Here is a 24,573-nt window from a genome sequence, read left to right as displayed (position 1 = left end):
TAAAAGTTACATATATGTTTTTGTACAAAAAAAAGATTATGATAAAAAAAATAAAAGATTATATGAAAAAAAACAAATAGGTCAATAAATATATATAAGGATATTTTATTTTATTATTTTACAAATTTCTAAATTTGATATAACTAAAGAATACTTGTATTTTTGATACTACATAAACTAATCAAAATTTAAAAATTAAAAAAAAATTAAAAAAAATAATAAAAAAACTTTAATTCAACAAAAGTTTAATAAGCGTTTTAAAAAAACATAAGTTATTTTAGATTAACAATCCAAACATCCTTTTAACTTGTCTTATCCACCAATTTTAAAGATGAAAACATACTTCTTTATTTTTGACGATGTTGATTATTAAGGAACCCAACACTCTGAATTAAAGGTCAATATTCATTTATTCTCCTTGAGTACTCAGCACAAATTTGGGACAATATGCATTGCTTACATCGGATTAACTTTTTTTTTTCTTTTAATACAAATGATTAAACTTATTGTGATATTGACCGATTTAGTGAATATTAACTTATACATGAGGTGATCATTACTTCACACATAATATAGCATCGAATATGACATAACGATATGATTAATTTTTTTTATTACAAATATATTTTCCTCTTTGCTTTTTGCCTTTTGATTTCTATCTCACATTTGAATTAACTATTTAGTTAATCTTATTATGACTAATGCATTTATCAAAATATAAGTATATTGATTTTTTTTTTGTTTAAATATGTAACAATATATTTTTTTAAAACTAATATAAGAAGCAATGTGTTAGTTTTTCACTCTCGTTTGTTTAAATAACACGTAACGTTTCAATTAATATATAACATACACGTACATATCAATTATTCAAAAATCAATCATATATACGGTATCAACCAATGTAAAACATTTATTAAAAAATAATAATGTGTATTTCAAATGTGTACGAATACCGGTCGCATTAAATTGATTTTTTATTATATTTATTAACATATATAACATGGTTTAATTAAATGATTGTATAATATTATTTAACGAGAAATCAAATATCCTTATTTAATAGTAGTATAGAAAAGCAATAAATGAAAAAATAAAATTAAAAAATATGGTAATATGTTTATTAATTTATGAGTTTATTAAATGAAAACAAAGATCTGACACCCTACTTGTCAGCAAACAAAGAAACGCAAAAGACTTTTATCATCTCTCAGTTGCAAGTTTGTGATAGTATCCCACACCCAAAAGATCAAAATTCCAAAAAACCCTCTCGCTATCTCTCAAGAAGACGCAGTAAACTGGTGGAGAGAGAAAACCCAATTACAGATAATGGTAAAATAAAGAAGAAAACCCCCCCAAACACCCAAAACGATAAAGCAATCGGATCAAGAAACTGTCACTCGTCTATTTCAACCAACTACAGTGAAATGCACAAAATCTGCTCACAATTCTCTGCGAAATTCGTTACGGTGAGTGATTTAACTTTACTTTTTTAAACCGATTAGCTCCTAGATGATCGAAATCATCTCTGATCCACTACATAATGGGTTGAAGAGTGATTGATCGTTTAAAATTCAGATTTATTATGCTTTTTTGTAGATTAATTTGGATTAGATTGTACTTGGATCTGACTGATGGTGAATTATACTATTTTTGTGGTTCGTATGCCATCAAGCTATTTCTGTCGAATAATTGATTTATGATTCCCTTTTAATGGGATGTTTGGATATAATTTTGAGAGCGATTACATGAAACGACAATAATCAGTTCTGTATTTGGCATTTAGCCATCAAATAAACACTTTCATTACTTTGCCTAATTTTATTAACTATTTCAGGTTGATGTTATTTGCAACTCCAACTCCAAACCCAAGAACTCTCTCTTACGTTGCTGATTACTTTATTTTGATTCACTATTACATAATCACTTTCCAAAACCAATTCAAACTATTATAGGATTGGTTGGATTTGGAACAAGGACGGCCTGATTTTGTTATTATATTATCTACAATTCTCAAAAAGGAATAGAATAAGGGTTTTGAATATTTCCTTTCATTTGTTTATTTATGCTTGACTAATCTAGATTTGATGCATGCATCAGAAGTTTCTCTTGCTATTGTTAGGTGATAATAACATCTAGCTTACCATTTATGCTGCATTTGTAGTCAATTTCGTCACATTCTTTACATGTGAATTTTGCATGCTTGTTTTCACTCGACACTCAAATACATTGTTTCAATTACATCAAAGGTTATGCGAGAAACTTACTATTTTAATCTGTGGTTTGTTATATTTTGTCAGGAACACATGTTTGTGAGTGGAATAATCTTGAGGGACACAAAAGTATTTGTGAAGGGTAACAATTATTAGGAAGTTTTAGGCATCATTTGGCATTAAGATAAGAACTAGAAGATGGCCTCTGCTAGCCTAGGACATGGGGGAGTTGGAAGTTCAAGAACAGTTAGTGGTTTTAATGAATCATCTAGTGCTGCAGTTGATCGATTGGGGAGGGGAATGCTTGAAATGCGTATTAGAGACAAAGTGGAACGTGATGATGACAAAGTCAGTGTAAGTACTTTCTCTAGGGCTGTTTTCTTTGATGAGGGTATTTGCGTCTTTTGGGTGGGACAAATATTTCTACTTTTGTCCCATTTGATGTTAGTCTCAATCTCAGTCTCAGTCCTATGCATGCCAAACACAGTACAAAGTTGTTTGTGTGTAACAAATAGGGTCTATAAATATAATTAGTGATGAGTTGAATTATTTTGTTGAAAATTGAATTTAATATTCCAGGATAGTGAACCAGTGATGATACATGGGGCGGGTACGGAAGCTGGACATGTGATAAGAACAACAACCGGAGGGCGTAATGGTCAACCTGAACAGGTGAGAAGTAATGAGTTTTAAACTTTTAATATTTACATGGATTCTCATGAAAATATGATATATATGCTAAAATATCCTTTTTTTTTTCTATTTATGACAGACTGTGAGCTACATAGCAGAGCATGTGATTGGGACTGGCTCTTTTGGTGTTGTTTTTCAAGTAAGTATGGCTCAGTTGTTTCCTTTTAACTAATACAGAAAGAACGACTTAATAGAAATTGTCCCATTAAGTCCTAGCATTTTACAAATCTACCCTCATCTATTCTTTCCTTCCAACTTTCAACATCATTTATTAACATGGTGGTTGTTTAATTCAGTTTCTAATAAGTTGATGCAATTTTTGTAATATTGGTGTAGGCTAAATGCAGAGAGACAGGGGAAATTGTGGCAATCAAGAAAGTTCTTCAAGACAAACGTTACAAGAACAGAGAGCTACAAATTATGCAAATGTTGGATCATCCAAATGTTGTGGCATTAAAGCATTCTTTCTTTTCAACCACTGAAAAAGAGGAGCTTTACCTCAATCTTGTTCTTGATTTTGTTCCTGAAACTGTTAGTCGAACTGCAAGGCATTACACTAGGATGAACCAACGAATGCCATTGATATATGTCAAATTGTATACCTATCAGGCATGTGCTACTGCTACCTCACTTTATGTTACAATTTTCGTCCCTGAGTATACTTTATTTTTGCAAATGTGGTCCCGATAAGTTTTCTTTTGCAATTTTGGTCCTTATTTGAGTTTTTTTGTAATGTTTTTGGCCATGTACCGAGTAAAATGACTACTTTTGGTCCCTTGATGTTGTTTACTTTTTGCAATTTTGGTCCCAAAAATAGTCATATTATTTGAAACATGGACAAAAAAGTTACATAAACCTCAAATAAGGACCGAAATTGTAAGCAAATTTTTTTGGAACAAAATTACAAAAAAAGAAATCGACTGTACTTGAGGACCAAAATTTTAATTTTTCTTTTTGTTATAAACTCTAAAATAAATTACAATATTAGTCCCTAAGTATCGCTATTTTTTGCAAATTTGGTTCCAAGAAGTTTTCTCTTGCAGTTTTGGTCATTATCTGAGGTTTTTGTAACGTTTTGGTCTGTGTTCCACCTAAAATGACTATATTACCCTTTTTTGGTTTTTTTTAATATGCATGATTAAACCTTTTGGGACCCAAATTGCAAAAATCAGTGATACTCAGGGACCATTTTTCATTTAGACTGTTTCCCATTTATGGTATATATGGGACATAATTATTTTCAGATTAAAGGTATAAACAGAACAGGAGAATGTAGCTCCAATTTCAAAAAATCTGAATCTTTTCTATACTTTTTGGTGCAGATATGCAGGGCACTTGCATATATTCATAATTGTATCGGGATCTGTCACCGTGACATCAAACCACAGAATTTACTTGTAAGATTAGTCTTGATCATTTATGCACTCAATTATAAAACTTTTTTTTTTAATTATTATTATTATTATGTATTTATGTGGTTGTGTTGAGTCTTATTTGTTACTTTCAGGTGAATCCACACACACATCAGCTGAAACTTTGCGACTTTGGAAGTGCTAAAGTTCTAGTAAGTCTAATCAACACTGCATAGTGGTTGAATATGTGATGTATTTTTTTTAGCATTATTAATTCTTTTATATATATATATATATATATATATATATATATATATATATATATTTATTTATTTATTTTCAGGTGAAAGGAGAGCCGAATGTTTCATATATCTGTTCAAGATATTATCGTGCCCCAGAGCTGATATTTGGTGCCACTGAATATACAACAGCCATAGACATATGGTCAACAGGTTGTGTCATGGCTGAACTACTACTTGGACAGGTACTCTTCTACTTTTATTTTCAATTTTTTTTTTTTTTTAAATTTTAATTTTATTTTGTTTGCAGCCTCTGTTTCCTGGAGAAAGTGGTGTTGATCAATTGGTTGAGATTATCAAGGTAAGTTTTTGTTTCATATATATAAAAAATTACATTTTGTAGACATATATAAAACATCAAATATAAGTTTTGTCCAATTGTTTATATAGGTTTTGGGAACTCCTACAAGAGAGGAGATAAAGTGTATGAATCCAAACTACACTGAGTTCAGGTTTCCCCAAATTAAGCCTCATCCATGGCACAAGGTTAATACAACTTTAATTATACCAATACTTTACATGGATCCTTAAAAAAATTTTTTTTTTTGATATTTAACATTTTTCTTCTACTTTTTTCAGGTTTTTCAGAAGCGATTACCTCCTGAAGCAGTGGATCTTGTTTGTAGGTTTTTTCAGTATTCACCCAATTTACGCTGCACTGCTGTGAGTTAAAACTTTATAAATGAAACTTTAGTTGTGTATAGGTGTGAATGAAGTGGTGATTGTTTTATTTTTTTTAATATTTTTATAAATTTACATTTTTTTGAAGTTGGAAGCATGTGTCCACCCCTTCTTTGATGAATTGCGGGACCCAGCTACCCGTCTTCCCAATAATCGTCCCCTTCCTCCACTCTTTAATTTTAAACCACAAGGTAAGTAAGAGTTACATTCATAACCTAATAATAATTATAATAATTTAAATTGGTATTATTCTTTCTATTAAAGAATCTTGTAGACACAAATCAGTGAACATCATTATCATTATCATTATATTTATAATATAATGATGGTAATGGCAAATGAGTAACTTGTAACATTTGAAATCTTTCTAAAGAAGCAAATGTTGCTTCTTTTATGGTACATCAGTATTTAATTTTGTAAAGTTTCTAAAAAAGAAAATGTTACAAGTTGAGATATGATTTTTTATAAGGGTCTGAATGAATGTGTTTTGTGTTGCAGAGCTTGCTGGCGTTCCAAGAGAGACTGTTCACAGGCTTATCCCAGAGCATGCTCGGAAACAAAACTTGTTCATGGCTTTAAACATTCAGTGAATTTGGACTATTTTAGTGTCTGCACCAATATGTTACTTGCTTCTTATTACTTGTATGTTATTGTTACGTATGAGCTTGTTGTTATGATATGAGGCTGAGTTTGGTATAGAAAGTGAGCCTAAAGTTTTTAAATCGTAATATATTTTTGTGGTTTGTTGTATTTGTTAATTGATTTCCTTCCATTTTGGTGTCTTTCTCATTCTATTTTGTCCTCTCTACATGTTTGCCCTAGCATTAAGTAGGTGGGAATCTATAGGTTCAATTACTAGTCTCTCCATCATCTTCCTTTTTTGTTTGGGGGAAATTATTGATTTTTTTTTTATTCTATGTTGGCTGTGGAACCCAACACTAAAAATCTATAAAATGTATCAGATTTATTGTTGGTTGTTACCGATCATTTCCTTTTTTTTTTTTTTTTTTTTTGGAAAGAAGTGGGTAAAAGCTATCATTTTTATGAGCATGCTCCTCAAAAGGAAGAAAAAGTAATCAGTTTAATTGTTGTCATAATGACTCGCAACACCTCTCAACGTTCAAGCTCATGCATGCATGTCTTTATCTTTACGTTTATGCTCTTATGTTTATTTAGTATTTAAGTCTTTGACTTTGTCATTAAGGTAGTGGGCAGTTTACTAGTAGTTGAGGTCATGTGTTAGTAGTGGTTAGTCTCCTTTGAGTCATGTAAGCCATATATGGCACTCTTTACTTGCACGTTGAATAAGATAGCACATACAACTTGTGTGTAATATGTTTTTTCCTTCTTTAATTCCTTGCATTGTAGTTCTTTGTGGTGTACAAGGAAAGTTCCCATCTTCAAGTTAACAAATTGGTATCAAGAGGCTTCATCAATGGCCGAGTTTAAGTAGTATGTGGTGTCAAGAAACTTAATAACCAAAACCACAACTCTTGATCTGCTTGCATTATGTCGTATATGCAGGGGCAATATTTGTGGGAAGTTTACCAAAGACAAAACAACCAAAAGCTGAAGACAACAATGGAGTTTTACGAAAGTGGAAGATCAAGACGGGAAAGGCTATCTTTATTTTGAAGACAACGGTTGAAGAAGATGTATTAGAACATATTAGAGATGTGATGACTCCTAGAAGCATATGATATTTTCTATATGTGTTGTTCTCAAAGAGAAACGACATGAAACTTCAACTCCTTGAGAACAAACTTCTCTTAGTGGTTCAATTATATGACATGTTTATTCCCCAATACTTTCACAAAGTAAAGTCCATGTGTAGAGAGATCTCTGAGTTTCATCCTCATACATATATCAGGAACCAATGATGAAAGGAATCATCATCCATGGTTTAAAACATTAATTTAGAAGTTTTGTGGCTTCAATACAAGGATGGCCTACTCTACTCAACCATTACTTGTTGAATTTGTAAGCTTGTTGGTAGACCACGAAGCTTTAGCAAAGCAGATGGGTGGTCTCTCGTTAAAAACTGAAGAGAAAGCCCTTTAAGTGGAGAAGGGTAAGGGTAAGTTCAGATCTAACCCTAACCATGGTCCTAAACGCAACTTTGACAGAACCAAAACTCATGAATCTAAAAAAGAAGAACCGTGAATTCGAAAAAGGAGAATCATCGAGAGAAAAGAAGAATCATCATTCTGGTAATAGTTTTCCCTTCAAGTGCTATAAAAAATGGACGAAGGGGTCAATAAATCCCCCTAGAAGAATGTAATATGGAAACAACACAAGATGAAGAAGCATGGGACGCTGATGCACTCTTCGCAATGGATGAAAACATTATGGCTCTCAACTGGAAATCATTGTAATAAAGTTGACGAGTGGATCATTAACTCTAGATTTTCAAATCATATGACAGAAAAGAAAGAAAGACTACACGATCCAGTCAAGTATGGTAGTAGTCGGGTTGTAGTGATCGTAGACAACTCAAAACTCTCCATTGCTTATATCGGTGTTGTTAACTTTTCTCTAGACAATAACAAGAACAAACCAACACTCAAAGGTGTATATATACCACATACCAGGGATGAAGTAAAATTTACACTCTATGTCGCAGATATATAACATTCAAAGGTATATAATCTAAGAACATTTATAGTTTAGTCATACACTTACAATTATAAGCACTAGAACTCGTGTAAATGTTAGTATGTAGTTCTTAGATAGCCAAACGCTGATGATCACATATAAAATATATGAGAGAATCCCTGCCAAAATGGAAATGGATGACTTGTGACTAATGGTACTTGAAATGAGTTTTTGGCACCAAACGCGTACCAAAAAAAAAAAATGTATATCTATACACAACCCCATCCGTATCAGTACATTGGCACTATCATGTCATCCACTACCCAGTATGACTTATAACCTCTTTTTCCGGTTTGTGTTTGCAAGGCGTTACCCCTTGACCACCGCTATTAGGTGTGACCGAAATCAAACTAGCTAGATTATGTGGATTGCGTGCTTCGCACCTCATAACTTGTACCAGTTCAGCTTAAGTCCCCATTGGTCTCATGAAAATCCTAGTTGCCTAAAATGCCCAATGATGCTGGATTCACCAATATATAACTCAAATCCTGAATATTTCATTCCGAAAGCATGCATTTTATTCACAAGTTTTTCTTGACAATCCATTTAATTTTGTTTTCTTACTTGACATCAAGATCACCATTTTTTCAAACTCTCTGTACTTATTTTTATCAAGATAGTAAACGAAGACAAAGAAAAGATTTTTTTACGATCAACGATGTACATAATAGCATGAATATGCAGGTCTCACAAGAAAACACTACATATTAGCATGAACACACAAATCTCATCAAAAAAAATGTTTGACATCCTTCTTGAAAGCCCATGCTCAAACATTTTTTTAGTTGATTCGTAAACAATATTTTTTCCTCATACACAACAATGATATGTTTTTTTTTGCATATTTTACAACCATTTAAAATATTTATAAATTATTGTGTATAACAAGAAATTAATGTGTGTATGAATCAATTTTTTTTAGTCTACATATATTCCTAAAAAGAAAAAAAATTGTCATGGTCTCTTATGCACACCTATTTTTAGAATCCATGTCTATATCTATATGGCAACCCTAGGTTGTTTGTCATTTTCTCACTTTTATATTCCAATCTTATTCACTTTAACCTTTGTTCTAATTTTGAATTTAATTTTGAGTTTTGACATACAAAATATATTACAATTTTGAGTTTTATAACTCAATCCAAATCACCGTAAGTTTAGTTTTTGAGTTTTGTTAAACCGTACATAAAAATCACCTTAACAAAGGGCGTGTTTGGCAAAATTAGCTGATAGCGGGTGGCTTGTAGCGGGTAGTTTGTAGCTTGTAGCGTTTTGTTAAACGCTACATGAAGTAGCATTTGGATTTGGAGCGTTTTGTTTAAACTAAACGCTAAAAGCTTGTAGTGTCGAACGAGGCTTTCTGTTCAAAACGGTGCGTTTTGTCAAACGCTAGAAGCTAGAAGCTCTCAAACGCTCCCAAACACTCCGTGCTGAACACGCCCAAAGCCTATGGCCAAAATAATTCGATCTTATTGACATACAAAATATTGGGAAATCTCCGATAAAATTTTAATATTTTGGACCAGTTTACGGTTTAATCTTAATATTTATTTTTTGAACATAAAAGTTCCGATTATCTAATTTTATATGACAATTTGTCATTTACTGTTGAAAAAAATAAGGTTTGTTTCGTTAATATTGACAAAATTTAAAATAATCGAACTTTTTTGTTCAAAAATAAAAGTTTGGATTAAACTGTAATCTGACCCATAATATTGGGACTTTATCGAAAATTTCCCACAAATTATTAAAATATGTTACAATTGTACCTTCAAATCCTAGTCAAAGTTTTGGTCAACATTGTCATTTCCATAAGGTCATCTGTAATACATGCAACGAGAGGGGTCGTGGTCCATGTGGCCACGATCTATGTTCATGAACACCACCCCCGAACCATCGTAGTTGGGCGTGGTCGTTGTTCTTCGTGATGCATTCGACGAGTGAGAACGACCCAGGAAGCTGCAAACCACCTATGTTGTGAGGCAATTTAAAGGTTCAACGCTTCATTAGTGGAACACGTCGAGGAAGATTGTGAACCCCAACAAGCCAGTGCAACTGACATGGGATGAATTCTTGACCCATTTCAAGAGGAAGTTCTGTTCAACTAAGAAGATGCTGGAATTGGAAAATCAATTCTTGGCTTTGTCAAAGGGAAGCATGTCGGTGGACGATTACACCAATGTATTACTTGATTCTCATCATGGGTATAGTTCTAAAAGTGTGTTCACGTATATGCGCACAATAAGTGTCTCTGGCAGAACATTACAACCTTTGTTTTGGATTATATCCAACTTATATATTGTGTCTGTTTTTGAAGAAAACTTCCGCCAGCTGACCCCTGATGCTTGTGAAGTGCTTGCCAACATCGGTCATGTGAAATGGGCAAGAGCCTATTTCCCTAACATCCGTTGGAATGTAGTCAACATTAATGTTCCCTAATTTGTTTTTGTGTTATCAGTAAATCAACGTAATGTACCGATAATAATGCTTACCAAGGCAATTTGTGACTACATTCAACGGACTTTTGTTGAACGCAGTTTAATGGGAGGTAGAATACCGAGTGAAATATTAAATTAATTTAATTACTCGTACAAGAACCTTATTTGATCATATTTACTTTTCGGGGAGTTTGAATACCATACTCACCCCGTATGCTGAAATGGTGCTTCATAAAAGGATGCAAAAGTCTATTCGGTGGGAAGCAACAAAGATCCCGCCAGAGTTCCCGTCTCCGCTCCCGTCTGACATTTATCGAGTTTTTGATTTAAAAAAAACTTGTGTTGTTGATTTGAATCGTCATACATGTTCATGTGGGAAATGGCGCAATTTGGGTATAACATGCGATCATGCTATTGTGGCATCACGTCATTCGAACATCCATGAATTACCTTATATGGTTTAGATATATTACCGAGCTAATGTGTTTCAGACTTCCTATCAAACACAAACTGTGCACCCTCTTCCCCCTTCATCAGAATGGAAAATACCAGACCTTTAATTTCAGTTTTATGGTCAATGTAATTGCAATTAATTATGTTTGTAATTGTTTTGCAATGTGTAATGAAAAATATTATTATTGCCCTAATATTTGTTACATATTACAAAAATATAAAAAAACATAATTTGCAAGTACCATAGTAATACTAACAAACAAGCAAACATTACCCATTAAAAAGATTAATAAGCGTTACAGAAACTTAGTTGATGAACATAAAGCTTACAACTTGTACACAACGATTCCAAAAAAGAAAATCCAACTACAAATTAACGTAATCTTTAAGTGCATATTTTGGGTTTCAAGTTTCTTCTTCGATCGAAATAAGTTACAGATTATCAACAAATTATTGTCTTTTGCTTTGTCAACCCAACGGATAAACCCAGATTGTGGTCCCTGAAAATTTAAGATCAAACACATGACGTATATTGTGTAAATTAATATTAATTCAACGAAAAATAATAAAATGATAACCCACATACCTCTTTAGGACAAGCATAAAAAAGTCGTCCAAGGTTATTTCTAGTAGTTGATGTCCTTATAATACATTGAGAGCCACAATCGCAGTATGTCATTTCTTTGGATTATGAGAAATGCATTTTTATAGTAAATTTAACAAGATAAAGAGTTTGGATGCTTGAATTCCTTTATATAATGGCATTTACTACGGTTATGATTCTTGACACTATTCCGGAAACACATTCCGGAGCCACATTCCGGAATTGCTATTTCTGACCCTAAATTCAGAACAGTAATTTTCATTGATTCCCGACACATGTGTAGTCATTCCGAATAGTAAAAGTCATAGATTCCTGACATATGTGTAGTCATTCTGAACAGTAAATGTCATAGATTCTTGACAGTATTTCGGACCCTCATTCCGGAGCCACGTTCTGGACCGACTTTTCCGGACATTGCTTTTGTACGTAATTGTCATAGATTCCTGACATGTGTAGTCATTTCCCAACAGTAAAAGTCATAGATTCCTGACAGTATGTGTAGTCATTCCGAATAGTAAATGTCATAGATTTCTGATAGTATTTCAGACCCTTATTCTGAAACCCCATTCCGGAGCCACTTTCCAGAATGGTTATTTCGGACACTTGTTCCGGACATTGATTTTGGACCTTAAAATGCACCTAGCATGCATCCTCAACATTGAAAAAATTGGAATGAGTTCATCTCACGATGGTGTTTGGCATTATGAAGAAGAAGATTGTTATATTTGTTCAAATAATAAACCGTTTCCGAAAGGCCCGGATTTCCCACTCCCAGATAAAATGCATGATAACGTTTTCCAAGCTATGAAGGTTGTTGAAGAAGCAAATGAAATGGACTCTGAAAGAAATCGCACACTAAATCAACATGCAGACGATCTAGCAGAACAAGTAAATGAAAAAGAAAAATTGGTTGTTGGAGTTATGAAAGAAGTGAAACAAGCTAAGAAGTGGATTGAAAATGCAAATGCGGAGATCAATAAGCTTTGTGCAGAACGGGACCGTCTAACAGATGTTATTAGAATTAGAGAAGATTTTATTGATCGGGAACAAAATATGTATCCCTTACAATTCCTAATTTGTGGAAACCAATCTAAGTATGTATTAAGATTTAAAATGCTCTTTGCAATAATGTTAATGAAAAAAGGATAAATGTCATTTTAGATAATCATAACGTTCCTTTTACAAAATTCAGTTTCAAAAGACATTACAATATCCATATTTAAAATTTGATTACATTTTTGGCCGATAACTGGGAACTTGCATCCGATGCAAACTAGTCGTGTCTGCATGATTTTGAAACAATTCCATGTAGGTCTCAATTAGTTTGAAACCATTATCAGTCAATTCAACTCGATCTTCTTTTGTTGGAGTTGTCCTATGTGTTTCTTCGATGATGTCCATTGTGTTCACAAATTGTCATATATCTTCAGACATAGTAATGAGGAGCATTGCATGTTATACAATGCTACTTTTCTCCGATTCTCAGCCAGTGAAGGCGGTAATGAGATTTCCAGTATTACCATTCGTTGTTTAGCACGTTGATAATCACGAATCATTTCTAATGCAATCATATCAACAAGACGTCGTTGTTCGTCTTCAAGACGTGGTATAACATACTCTATAGGCAACTCATCCTCATCGTTCGAGTCACTGGATGGATAAGACTGAAAATAGAATATATCTAAATTATATTAATATACTATTTAAAAACCAATTTGCATAAAAATATTTAAATTAAAAACACTTGGAGAAACATATCCATAACAAAATAATAATAATAATAATAATAATAATAATAATTGCAACTAGTCTATCACAACATGTTTGTCTGCACTTGTTTTTGTGTTATCTTTCGGAGTACTATATGCTTTTAATTTAAGTTGTAACATCGTTTCTGATTTTTTTCTTAATTTTATGGGTACCTTTACTGATTTATTTTTTATCTTATTTTGAAACTCAACATCTTCGTTTTTTATTTGCAAAAAAAAAATTCCAAGAACATTTTAATACATTACCGTAAAAATAAATTATAATTATAAAATTATTGTTTTCGATTTTACCTTTATTGGGCGCAATTCTGAAAGCTCATGTAAATGGAATACAACTTCGTCGTCCGTAAAACCCATTTTTTTAACAACATCCACGCTAACTCATTTTTGGACTAACATGAGCTATTAAACAATACTTAGAAAAAATAATATAAGTATAGTTATTCTGGATCATCATTCCGGAATAGATCATCGGGTTCTGGATCACGTTCATCGTGTTCCGGATTACATTACCATTCTGAAATCCCTACAATACCTAATTTCGGATTATAACAACCGATCTGAAATACATTACAAAGTACTTACATGAGATTTATACACGTACAACGAGAAAAAAGATAAAAAAAAAAAAAAAAGATAATCTGGATATTCCGGAGTTGTTTCTCGTATTCTGAACCATTCCGGAGAATTCTGGAATACGTAAATCGTTTTAGAAAATCAAATGCAAAGTAACTTAAAGTGTAGAACTTACTTGGTTTAAAGAATACATGCTGAAAATTGAGTATGAAATGCAGATAGATAGTGCTGCTTCGGATCTGCAAATTCCGGAACGCGTATTCCAGATTTTTTGTGTGTGAGAGTCATATATATATATATATATATATATATATATATATATATATATATATATATATATATATACATACCATTGGGCTACAGTATTAAGCTTGAGCTAGTTTTTGGGTCCAGAATGACCCATTCCAAACCAAATGGTTAGTTTAAAAAAAATAGTTATATACTCCCTAATAAATAAAGAATTTTTTGCCACTTGTCACACTCTCATTGATTTGGCCACATGTCATTTTGTGGTTATTTTCAATTAAATTTTTTCCACATGACATTTTGTGGTTGTTTCATTTTTATTAAACGTATTAATTGCAATAAATATAATAATAAAGACATTTCAATTTCATTAATTGACTTTCCTTCTAATTTCAAAATTTCTAAATTAAAGTCTATTAGTTTTCTTTGTTTATTTATCTAAATTATTTGTTTAAATTTAAAAGATAAAGAACACTTTAATTTTAATAATTCAATATTTTTTTGTTTTTCTTATAAATTCAACTTCTCAATTTTATATATAATTTTTTTAAGGGTCCTGTTATTCCGCCCCCCTATAAACCTTCCCCCTATAAACCTATATCACGCGCTTTTTTTTTCCATTTCCTCAATCCTATTTTTTTTTTCCTTTTTTCCTTTTACATACAAACTCTCTATTTTACACTTATGATCCCTTTACTTTTGGAGTTTTTCAATTTATTTATAATTATTAATTAACAATATTTTCATTATTCTTTTATAACACATTTAAGTATTTTAATTTTTGATACAAAATAATAACTCAAATTTTATATAGCCTTATTAATTTATTGTATTTAGCTGAACGTTTTTATAAATTGGTTTTTATACATTTATTTTTGTATAATAATTTATTACTTTTTACAACTTGAAAATTTTAAAACTACAAACATACATATTTTTTCCATATAACTTTTACACATTTCAAAAAATAATTCATTATTTTTTTTATAACTTGCAATTAAAAAAAATAACATATTACTTCATATATACTTGCAAATTGAAGGAATAAAACATCACTTCGTTTATAATTTTTACAAATTTCAAAAAATAATTCATCATTTTTTTTATAACTTGCAATTTTAAAGAATAAAACATCACTTCGTTTTTGGACTTTGACAAAATTCAAAAAATAATTCATCATTTTTTTACAACTTGTAATTTGAAAGAATAACATATCACTTCATCTATAGCTTTAACAAATTAAAAAAAAATAATTCATCTCTATATAAATGTCAAGTACTACACAACTATACTTACCATTACTCATCTCTTTATAATTCTCAATTACTACTCCTATAGAACTTCTGTAACAATTTTCATCAAACGAAGGAAATGAAGCTGTCAACAACTTGTTCTAGTTTTAATGGTTAAATATGTATAATAATTATTATTGTTTTAATTTTATTGTTTGACAATTTAATTACAATGTTGATTAATTATTTATAATTGTTTTTTTATTTATAATAATATTTATTAAAAAATATACTTATATAATTATATATTTAAAAATGTTATATATATATATATATATATATATATATATATATATATAGAGAGAGAGAGAGAGAGAGAGAGATAGAGATAGACAGATAGATAGGGAAAAGTGAATATACATTACAACCCCGCCTAATCTTAGGTACTAAACCTCATGAAAATACATCGTTTTACTATATAAAGATTGCGATTAGGGGATTCACGATTAACATTTGAAGATGTAGATTCATGATGTACACAATAGTTTTGATAAGGAATCAAGAACATTGATTATTTTCGACCTTCATGACGGTGGAAAACAATATTGTTCACTAATGTGAAGTAATAAACGATAATGGATGAATGAAAACAAAGATGGTAAAACGATAATTGAGAGAATAAATGTTATTAGGGACGATATATTTTACCAAATGAAAACCAAATCGAGTATAATTACTAAGTTAAAACGAAATATTTTTGAGGTTTAGTACCTAAGCTTAGGTGGGACTGTAATGTATATTCTCTATCTATATATATATATATATATATATATATATATATATATATATATATATATATAAATGGTTATATCAAATGTCAAATCATAGGGGATAAAAAAAGAGAAGAGGGTGGCTGTTTATCTATTCCGTTTTTTTAAATGAACTTATGTAATAGATGGTCTTCCACCTAGTTTTTAAAATAAACCCAAAAAATAGGTAGATTATTCGGTTTCCCTTTAAACCTAGTTTTTAAAATAAACCCAAAAAATAGGTAGATTATTCGGTTTCCCTTTAAATTTAATATCTACCCTATGTTTTACATTTCTTATCGTCTTGGTTTAAGCTTTGTTAACGGACCCCCGACCCACCCAAGACCCAACCTTCTCTCCCTACTTTATCTTCTTCTCAATTTCATTTGCCATTTACTCCTTCGTCGTGCCCAAATTTTTTAGGGTTTAAGCGGCTCAGGATTTCACTTCTCAACCTGAGCAGGAACAGATGGCATCAACAACAGCTCAGATTCACCCTCTTGGAGGCAAACCTTTTGCTTCAACTATCAAGTTCCCCAAAACAGTCTTATTCGGCCAAGGTTTAAGGAATTCTGTTTCCTTTTCACAACAAATATTATTTGCAAAACTTAACAGGAGTAGAAGAAATCGTAGCAATGGTCCTCTTAGAGTCGTCGCTGAGAAAGTTGTGGGAATCGATCTCGGAACTACCAACTCTGCTGTTGGTGCTATGGAAGGTGGGAAGCCTGTCATCGTTACCAACGCCGAGGGGCAGAGGACGACGCCATCGGTTGTGGCGTACACGAAGAACGGAGATAGGTTGGTTGGACAGATTGCTAAGAGGCAGGCCGTTGTGAATCCTGAAAACACCTTCTTCTCAGTGAAGAGATTTATCGGGAGGAAGATGTCGGAGGTGGACGAGGAGTCTAAGCAGATTTCGTATACGGTGGTGCGTGACGAGAACGGAAACGTTAAGCTTGATTGTCCTGCTATTGGAAAACAGTTTGCTGCAGAAGAAATTTCAGCACAGGTACACCAGTGCTCCCTCTACCTCTTAATTTGTAACAGTAAGATGTTTTTGCCCTAATTTGGCTTCTCTTGTTGCTTCTCTATTATCAGGTATTGAGAAAGCTTGTGGACGATGCTTCAAAATTTCTGAATGATAAGGTCACAAAAGCTGTTGTAACAGTTCCTGCTTATTTCAATGATTCCCAAAGAACAGCAACAAAAGATGCAGGTCGCATTGCTGGCCTTGAAGTTCTTCGTATTATCAATGAGCCTACAGCTGCATCACTAGCTTATGGTTTTGAAAGGAAAAACAATGAAACCATATTAGTGTTTGACCTTGGAGGTGGTACTTTCGATGTTTCAGGTGAGGGGGCACGATTTGGGATAACTGAGCTTTCAATCCAATATGATGTTTTATTCTAAATATGTTTTCTGATGTTTGTTTCCCATTTTGTGGATTGTAGTTCTTGAGGTTGGTGATGGAGTTTTTGAGGTGCTTTCTACTTCTGGAGACACACATCTTGGTGGTGATGATTTTGATAAGGTTAGTATTGTTCTCGAACCAATACCATTGTCCATTTACTACCTTTTATAATTTCATTATTATAGGTTTCTTTTTACGCTTTCATGTAGAGAATAGTTGATTGGCTTGCTGCAAGCTTCAAGAAAGATGAAGGCATAGATCTACTAAAGGACAAGCAAGCCCTGCAGCGTTTGACTGAGACAGCTGAAAAGGCTAAGATGGAACTTTCAACTTTGACACAGGCAAATATCAGGTACATGAATCATTTAAAAAAGTTTTTATTGTTGTTCTTACTTTCTAGCAAATGAGTTTTACTGATTTGTGGTTTATTTTCTTCCTAGCTTGCCTTTCATTACAGCCACAGCTGATGGCCCTAAACACATTGATACCACTCTTACAAGAGCAAAGTTTGAAGAACTATGCTCAGATCTACTGGATAGGTTAGTGAACTAGTTGTACATGCCCTCTTTTTTATTTTTCAACTGTTTTTAAAACTTAAAACTGATAAAGTATGGATCTTTCTTTCAGGCTTAAAACTCCAGTTGAAAATTCATTGAGAGATGCAAAGCTATCTTTCAAGGATCTTGATGAAGTCATACTTGTTGGTGGCTCAACACGAATTCCATCTGTCCAAGAAGTCGTTAAGAGCTTAACTGGAAAAGAACCAAATGTTACTGTCAATCCTGATGAAGTTGTTGCCTTGGGAGCTGCAGTTCAGGTATAAAACTTCATTCCATTCCATTTCTTCTATCATTCTATTCCATTCCATCCAACCAATTCTTTTGTTTTTACTTTTTAGGCTGGTGTTTTGGCGGGAGATGTGAGTGATATTGTGCTACTTGATGTGACACCACTATCGATTGGATTAGAGACCCTTGGTGGTGTGATGACAAAGATCATACCAAGAAACACAACTCTCCCGAGTTCAAAATCAGAGGTGTTCTCAACAGCTGCTGATGGCCAAACAAGTGTTGAAATCAATGTTCTTCAAGGCGAGAGAGAATTCGTTAGAGACAACAAGTCTCTTGGAAGCTTCCGGTTGGATGGAATTCCTCCTGCTCCACGTGGGGTCCCACAAATTGAAGTCAAGTTTGACATTGATGCAAATGGTATTTTGTCTGTCACTGCAATCGAAAAAGGCACAGGAAAGAAGCAAGATATCACCATTACTGGTGCTAGCACACTCCCTGATGATGAGGTATGTAATATTTGTAAATTGTAATGTAGGCTCTGTTTCTTTTTCACTTGTAAATATAATATTATGATGAAACAGGTAAAAAGAATGGTGAATGAAGCTGAGAAGTTTGCGAAAGAAGACAAGGAAAAAAGAGAAGCCATAGATACAAAGAACCAAGCTGATTCAGTGGTTTACCAGACAGAGAAACAGCTGAAAGAATTGGGAGAGAAGGTTCCTGCTCCAGTGAAAGAGAAGGTGGAGGAGAAGCTTGGGCTGCTGAAGGAGGCCATTTCGGGTGGGTCAACACAGACCATAAAAGATGCCATGGCTGCCCTAAACCAAGAAGTTATGCAGCTCGGGCAGTCACTTTACAACCAGCCTGGTGCAGGTGCACCAGGGCCTGGTGACGCCCCAGGTTCTGAGGGTTCAGAAGCATCGGGTAAGGGTCCTACTTCTGCTTCTGAAGGAGATGTTATTGATGCAGATTTCACTGACAGCAAGTGAAGTGAGTCATGTGATTGATTTTTGATTGTTAAAAGTTGTGTATAAGGGATTTTCTATTTTTGGATCTACGATGATTATGGTGTTTTAGAGTTGAAAAGAGATAGAGAAAGAATTGAAATTTTCCTTGCTATATCTATACGTAGAAGGAAGTATAATAAGTGTTGGCATATTGAATTTTTGAGAATGGAGCCTTGTTCTGGTTCATCTTTTTAGTTGATTCATAAATATCTATTTTATATGTAAGATGTTTATATTTTTTTTTATCACGAGTTCATGAAGTTTTTTAATGTCCGACAAGAATTGAATTCATTGTGTTAAATGACACGTGTAATTATTGTTCAGAACAATATAATCTGCGTTGTGAAGATAGTAAAGGTGATAAATGGTCGGGTCCTGGTTGATACCTAATCTGTGAAAATTGATTTAGAGATTGTCATCATTTAAGTATATGTTAGATAACTTTCAACTTCCCACCACGTGCCTGTCTGGCCCATTCGATTTGTCTTTTGTAACTATTTTTTTGTGACATTTAATACGTTGGAGAAATTTTGTTTCTTTTTATCGTCAATAAATTAACCGGGGAATAGGCTTTATTGCCTCTAGAATTCACATATGCGTTGAGAATTAATATGTAAAATTAAAAAATTGCGACATTATGGGTTTATGTACATGTACGATAGTAGATCGAAGATAAGTGTTTGAGTCTCAACAACCGTTGTGCATATAGTTTTAATGCGAATGCGAGATTCTTGAAAAAATAACTTTTCAAGAAAATTTGTGACATGCCTTTAACTGTTATGCTAGAAAACAAAATTTTGGATATATTTAAACATTCGACAATATCAAATAGTTTCAATCCAACTGAATCAAACCCAGTAACTCAAAAGTGGTTATATTTTTGTGGATAGATGACAAAAGATGACAAAGTAGGCAGACCAGACAAAATAGGTAACGGGTTCAATTGGATAACCTTTTAGTATATGTGAAAACCATGTCCCTTCCTCGCAAAGTCTTCATTTTCTTAAAAGTCCATAAATAATACGACTACAAAATGATATTATGACAATAACTATTAATAAACCAACTTCCGCAACATATAAAAAGTATGGTGGTTCCTATAAAACATACATTTTCATAAAGAAAACAAAATATACTATTAAACAGAAAAAGCAATGAAGAAAGATGAGTACATCTTTTGTCATCATGTTAATAAAAATTATACAAATTTCAATGACAAGTTTGAGTCCTCATCATCACACGCTATAAAATTTATACAATTGCTAATTCCAGAAACAAATGCTGGGAGCCGCCTTCCTGATGCACAACTACCATTTACACCTGTGTTCTGATAAAAAAAAAGTGTCATTTTTGGGTGAATTAAGCTACAAAAACCTGCATATATATGAATCAAAATAGTAAAGGGTATGGGAGCTTACTTTGATTGAAGTAACTTAATCACGAAGACCAAGTTCAAGCTCAAGCTCATCATCTTGTTCAAACAGCTTTAGTAGACGGGCATATTGTTCATCACGTTTCTTCTTTTGCCATAACCTGTAAAGGAAAAATGACAAACCAGCAAATGCCCCAATCGTGATGCATGTTATCAGAATTGTAGATCCTTTTTTGCTACTTGAAGAAGAATGAGCATCAACTTTTGTCACATCTTTGGAATTTGAATCCTCTGAAAACCCTGAAATGATTTATAATACAACACAAATGAATTATGACAACAGATAACTGTAGTAACTCAATGGTGTAACACTACAGGAGCCGATTTAAATTGGTAACTTATATTCATCATATGCAATAGGTTAAATTTCCTTAACGTATGCATAAACGCAATCGAAATAAACCCTAGAACACATATTATATCATTATATCAGAATCTAGGAAGAGAAACATATGCATAAACGGAATCGACTAATTAAAACACATATCAAAACCTCCCTATTTACTGTTAAAGCGAGATGAACAGAAAATTTCTACTGACTCGCGATTTTGTTATTAAAATTGACGTATACAGGCGTAGATCTTTAGAGAAAACAAGCAATTGAGTAAACAGATTAAATTATAGATAAAATAGTTGTAGTGTAGAGATCTGAGGAACGAACCAGCGAAGAATTGTAGGGAAATCGAGGAAAAGAATAATAAGAAGCGGAGCGAACTCCGACGCGAGATCTCCGTCATCTCTCTCTGATGATATCAACGCAAAATTGCCAGGGTTTTACGGATATGGCAGACAAGTGTTCATATAATAAGTTGCGCCATCACTCCGCGTTATTTCCAACTATCCAAGTCATAGTAAACTACTAAACTTGGGTTAAAAAAAAACTAATTTCTAAATTTATCATGGTTTTCAAAATAATATTGAGATTAAATTGTATATTTCTTCATTGCAATTGTTAAAAAGGTAATTTAAATGGAGGTTGGTCTAGATTTTATTTTATTAAATGTTTGATTTATTTTATAAGTATTTATACTAAAAGCATAAGCACAGGTTATTCAAATAACCTTATATAAGATAATTTTGAGTAAAATTATTGTAACATCCCGATTTCCGAGAATGAGATTTAGGGATTTCATGCAATCAAGGAAGTCTACTCGACGAGTTGGAGGCCCCAACTCGTCGTGTAGAGTTTTAGTCAGCTCGCGTGATTTATGCGGTCTACTCGACGAGTTGGAGGACCCCGACCCGACGAGGAAGAGCTGCAAGATGAAACCCTAATTTTTAGGGTTTGAACCCTATTTAAAGGACCTTAAGTCCTTTCCTCCAGCCCCTTACCACCTCTTGACGGTCAGAAGAAACCCTAATCAGTCTAGACCTTGCTCTTGAGTGTTTGTGAGATTTAAAGAGTGATTTTGGTGCATTTTGTGAAGAAGGTTTGAAGTCTAAGGAGCTTGGAGCAAAAAGAAGCTTTTGGATCTGACTCTACTTCATCTTGGCATCATTTTGAAGGTAAAAAGTCGTTACCTTGACTTCCCTGTAGCTAGATATCTCCATGCTTAAGTTTAGGGCCATTTTAGCATATATGTGAACCATTTTGGGTATTGGTCATGATCTGAAGTTGTAATTTCAGATCAGGACTTCTCTAAGTCCCTATAGCCATAAAGTTATCAGATTTAGCAAGCTTGGGTCTTTCTCTTTGAGTTAAACCTTTCCCTTAGCTTGGTTTTGGCATTTAGGACCATGCATGTACGTAACTTTACGTGGAAATCATGCCCTAGGAGGTTAGATCTGCAATATGGAGCTTTGGGGTGACTTAAAAACGTTTGGATCAGAAATGGACTGCATGAACTCGATGAGTCGCATAGCCGACTCGGCGAGTCGGATGAAGATTGCATGTATTTGATTCTGCATGAACTCGGCGAGTCAGTAAGAGGACTCGACGAGTCAGTTAGGGTTTTCCCCGACATCTGGACACGTATGGACTCGACGAGTTAGTTGGAAACTCGGGGAGTCAATTAGGGTTTTAGTGATTTCTGAGTTCTTAAGGAACTCGACGAGTTGCTAGCTGCACTCGACGAGTCGGGTCAACATGGACTGTTGACTTTGACTTTGACTAATGGTTGACCAGTTTGACTTCTGGAGGTATTTTGGTAATTTGGGAATTTATGGAAGTGGATCATTGGTGGATGTAGGTGTTGGACTTGGAGCTACATTTGGTGGGGTTTGACTTTATCTCTTCGAGTTACTTGTGATGTGAGTTCTTCTCACTATATCAACAGGGTCTAAGGCACCAAGGTCGGCCCTTTATGATTGTATCCTAGTTATAGGACAGTTGATATGTTAGTGATTCGTTAGATCAGTATCCTGGTTATAGGATGGTTGCTATGTTAGTGATCGGTTAGATCGGTATCCTGGTTATAGGATGGTTGCTATGTTAGTGATCGGTTAGATCGGTATCCTGGTTATAGGATGGTTGCCATGATTAGTGATCTGTTAGATCTGTATGACTGTCTGTACTTGCTAGCTAGCATATGATATGTATGTGCACATGTTTGTTGGTTTGGGGGATTGGGTTGAGGCAAGTCCTGCTTTGTGCTGTAGGCCAAGATACCCAGGGCGGACCGGATAGACTAGAGACCCGGTTAGGGCATACTAGTCAGGCCAAAGGCCCGGCGAGCGGTCCGGATAGGATGAAGGCCCTGAGAGGCGGTCCAGACGTGTCGAAGGCTCGGAGAGCAGTCCAGATAGACTGATGGCCTGTGAGGCGGTCCAGTCAGACTGATGGCTCATTATGCATGTTGTGTTTGTTTATATGATATGATTATGATTGTATTGGTATTTTGGGGGAACTCACTAAGCTTCGGGCTTACAGTTGTTGATTTTGTTTCAGGTACTTCTGATTATCGCGGGAAGGCGAAGGCGTGATCATACACCTCCTTATGTTTTCATGATTTGATTTTGGGATACTCTGATATTATACTATTTTGAAAACAAGTTTTGTAATAATCATTGGTTTTGAAATGTTTTAAAAAGTTTTAAATTTGGCATGATTTTTATGGATGTTACAAGTTGGTATCAAAGCCTTGGTTTGAGTGAATTAGAGGAAACACTCGTGTGTCTCGAGTCTCAAACTAAGGACGAGATTTTTAAAATGATTTTTTTCAAATGGTTTTCAAATACTAAAGGAGAATGCAAGTGTACGATCAGCCGGAGCCAGTAAGTAGACCCCAAAATACCTTACGGATTATTTGATTGTGATATGTTAGAACAACATGCTAGTACTAGGCTAGGGATCTTCAGGAATTGCATGATAGAACTGTCTGATTATATGATGCCTGATAGCCTAGGGTTTTCCTTATATGAAATTGACATAATTACTATAGTTGCTTAGTGTATGCATCATGGATGTACATAATTAAGATCTTATAGCTTGAGAATGTTTGATTTGGCCTTTTTTCTGTTCTTGTCTGATTAAGGGCTTAGGGTAGGATCAGGTATTCGAAAGTCTATAGGGTCCAACGTTACGTATGGTTAGGATACACGAGTGCTGCAAGGTTGGTGGAAGTTTCATGGGAGGGTTGTGCGAGGTCGGTAGGCCAGTATGAGATATTTAGCATTCCTCTAGGAGTGAGGATTGAGCGCTTGCTATGTTTATGTATATTGTCAGGGCGTTGTGATGATACTTGAGACAAATATGGGTAGGTGTGGAAGGTAGTATGGGCCCGTACTACTGAAAGCACAGGACCCATACGCGTATCAAGGAAGTCACAACCCCTGGGGTTTAGTTGGGAATTGGTTCCCTATTATTCATACGGATTATCTGATACTTTCCTGGTATATTTTTAGTATGGTGGTTATGAGACGCTTTGTGACTAGATCCGAATCAGGATTAGGATCAGGAGATGGTGGTCAGGA

The 24,573-nt window shown here is 33.7% G+C and overlaps 2 protein-coding genes and 1 long non-coding RNA gene across 3 annotated transcripts; 2 read left to right on the top strand and 1 right to left on the bottom strand.

Moving 5' to 3' along the window:
- The first annotated feature begins 1,165 nt into the window (after positions 1 to 1,165).
- On the top strand, positions 1,166 to 5,996 carry LOC145115017 (shaggy-related protein kinase kappa-like). The gene is made up of 13 exons (XM_079051163.1): positions 1,166 to 1,469; positions 2,301 to 2,567; positions 2,793 to 2,885; positions 2,986 to 3,045; positions 3,243 to 3,515; positions 4,229 to 4,303; positions 4,414 to 4,470; positions 4,602 to 4,742; positions 4,808 to 4,858; positions 4,948 to 5,043; positions 5,137 to 5,220; positions 5,327 to 5,429; positions 5,737 to 5,996. The coding sequence occupies exons 2-13, from the start codon at positions 2,412 to 2,414 to the stop codon at positions 5,826 to 5,828; spliced, it is 1,281 nt and encodes a 426-aa protein (XP_078907289.1). The 5' UTR covers positions 1,166 to 1,469; positions 2,301 to 2,411; the 3' UTR covers positions 5,829 to 5,996.
- Positions 5,997 to 16,345: 10,349 nt separating this feature from the next.
- On the top strand, positions 16,346 to 19,474 carry LOC145115016 (stromal 70 kDa heat shock-related protein, chloroplastic-like). Its single transcript, XM_079051162.1, has 8 exons — positions 16,346 to 17,029; positions 17,119 to 17,371; positions 17,472 to 17,551; positions 17,641 to 17,783; positions 17,872 to 17,970; positions 18,059 to 18,248; positions 18,330 to 18,728; positions 18,804 to 19,474. The coding sequence occupies exons 1-8, from the start codon at positions 16,490 to 16,492 to the stop codon at positions 19,209 to 19,211; spliced, it is 2,112 nt and encodes a 703-aa protein (XP_078907288.1). The 5' UTR covers positions 16,346 to 16,489; the 3' UTR covers positions 19,212 to 19,474.
- Positions 19,475 to 20,384: 910 nt separating this feature from the next.
- On the bottom strand, positions 20,385 to 21,480 carry LOC145115782 (uncharacterized). Its single transcript, XR_013711705.1, has 3 exons — positions 21,323 to 21,480; positions 20,648 to 20,901; positions 20,385 to 20,556 (listed from the first exon to the last, which is right to left on the bottom strand). It is a non-coding gene; the product is annotated as an uncharacterized LOC145115782 (long non-coding RNA).
- Positions 21,481 to 24,573: the final 3,093 nt, after the last annotated feature.

This window comes from Lactuca virosa, chromosome 5 (genome assembly GCF_052849685.1).
Source record: "Lactuca virosa cultivar CGN04683 chromosome 5, Lactuca_virosa_CGN04683_v6, whole genome shotgun sequence".
Classification (NCBI taxonomy): Eukaryota; Viridiplantae; Streptophyta; class Magnoliopsida; order Asterales; family Asteraceae; genus Lactuca; species Lactuca virosa.
Note: the sequence above shows the minus strand (reverse complement) of the source record. Positions and strands in the feature narration are given on the sequence as shown.

Bases quoted from the DNA above. Each gene is read 5' to 3' on its own strand.
- LOC145115016 (XM_079051162.1), top strand. From the start codon at position 16,490: ATGGCATCAACAACAGCTCAGATTCACCCTCTTGGAGGCAAACCTTTT. The intron at 17,030-17,118 runs GTACACCAGTGC...CTCTATTATCAG, and splicing joins CAGAAGAAATTTCAGCACAG to GTATTGAGAAAGCTTGTGGA. The intron at 18,729-18,803 runs GTATGTAATATT...ATGATGAAACAG, and splicing joins GCACACTCCCTGATGATGAG to GTAAAAAGAATGGTGAATGA.
- LOC145115017 (XM_079051163.1), top strand. From the start codon at position 2,412: ATGGCCTCTGCTAGCCTAGGACATGGGGGAGTTGGAAGTTCAAGAACA. The intron at 4,471-4,601 runs GTAAGTCTAATC...ATTTATTTTCAG, and splicing joins TTGGAAGTGCTAAAGTTCTA to GTGAAAGGAGAGCCGAATGT. The intron at 5,221-5,326 runs GTGAGTTAAAAC...ATTTTTTTGAAG, and splicing joins CCAATTTACGCTGCACTGCT to TTGGAAGCATGTGTCCACCC.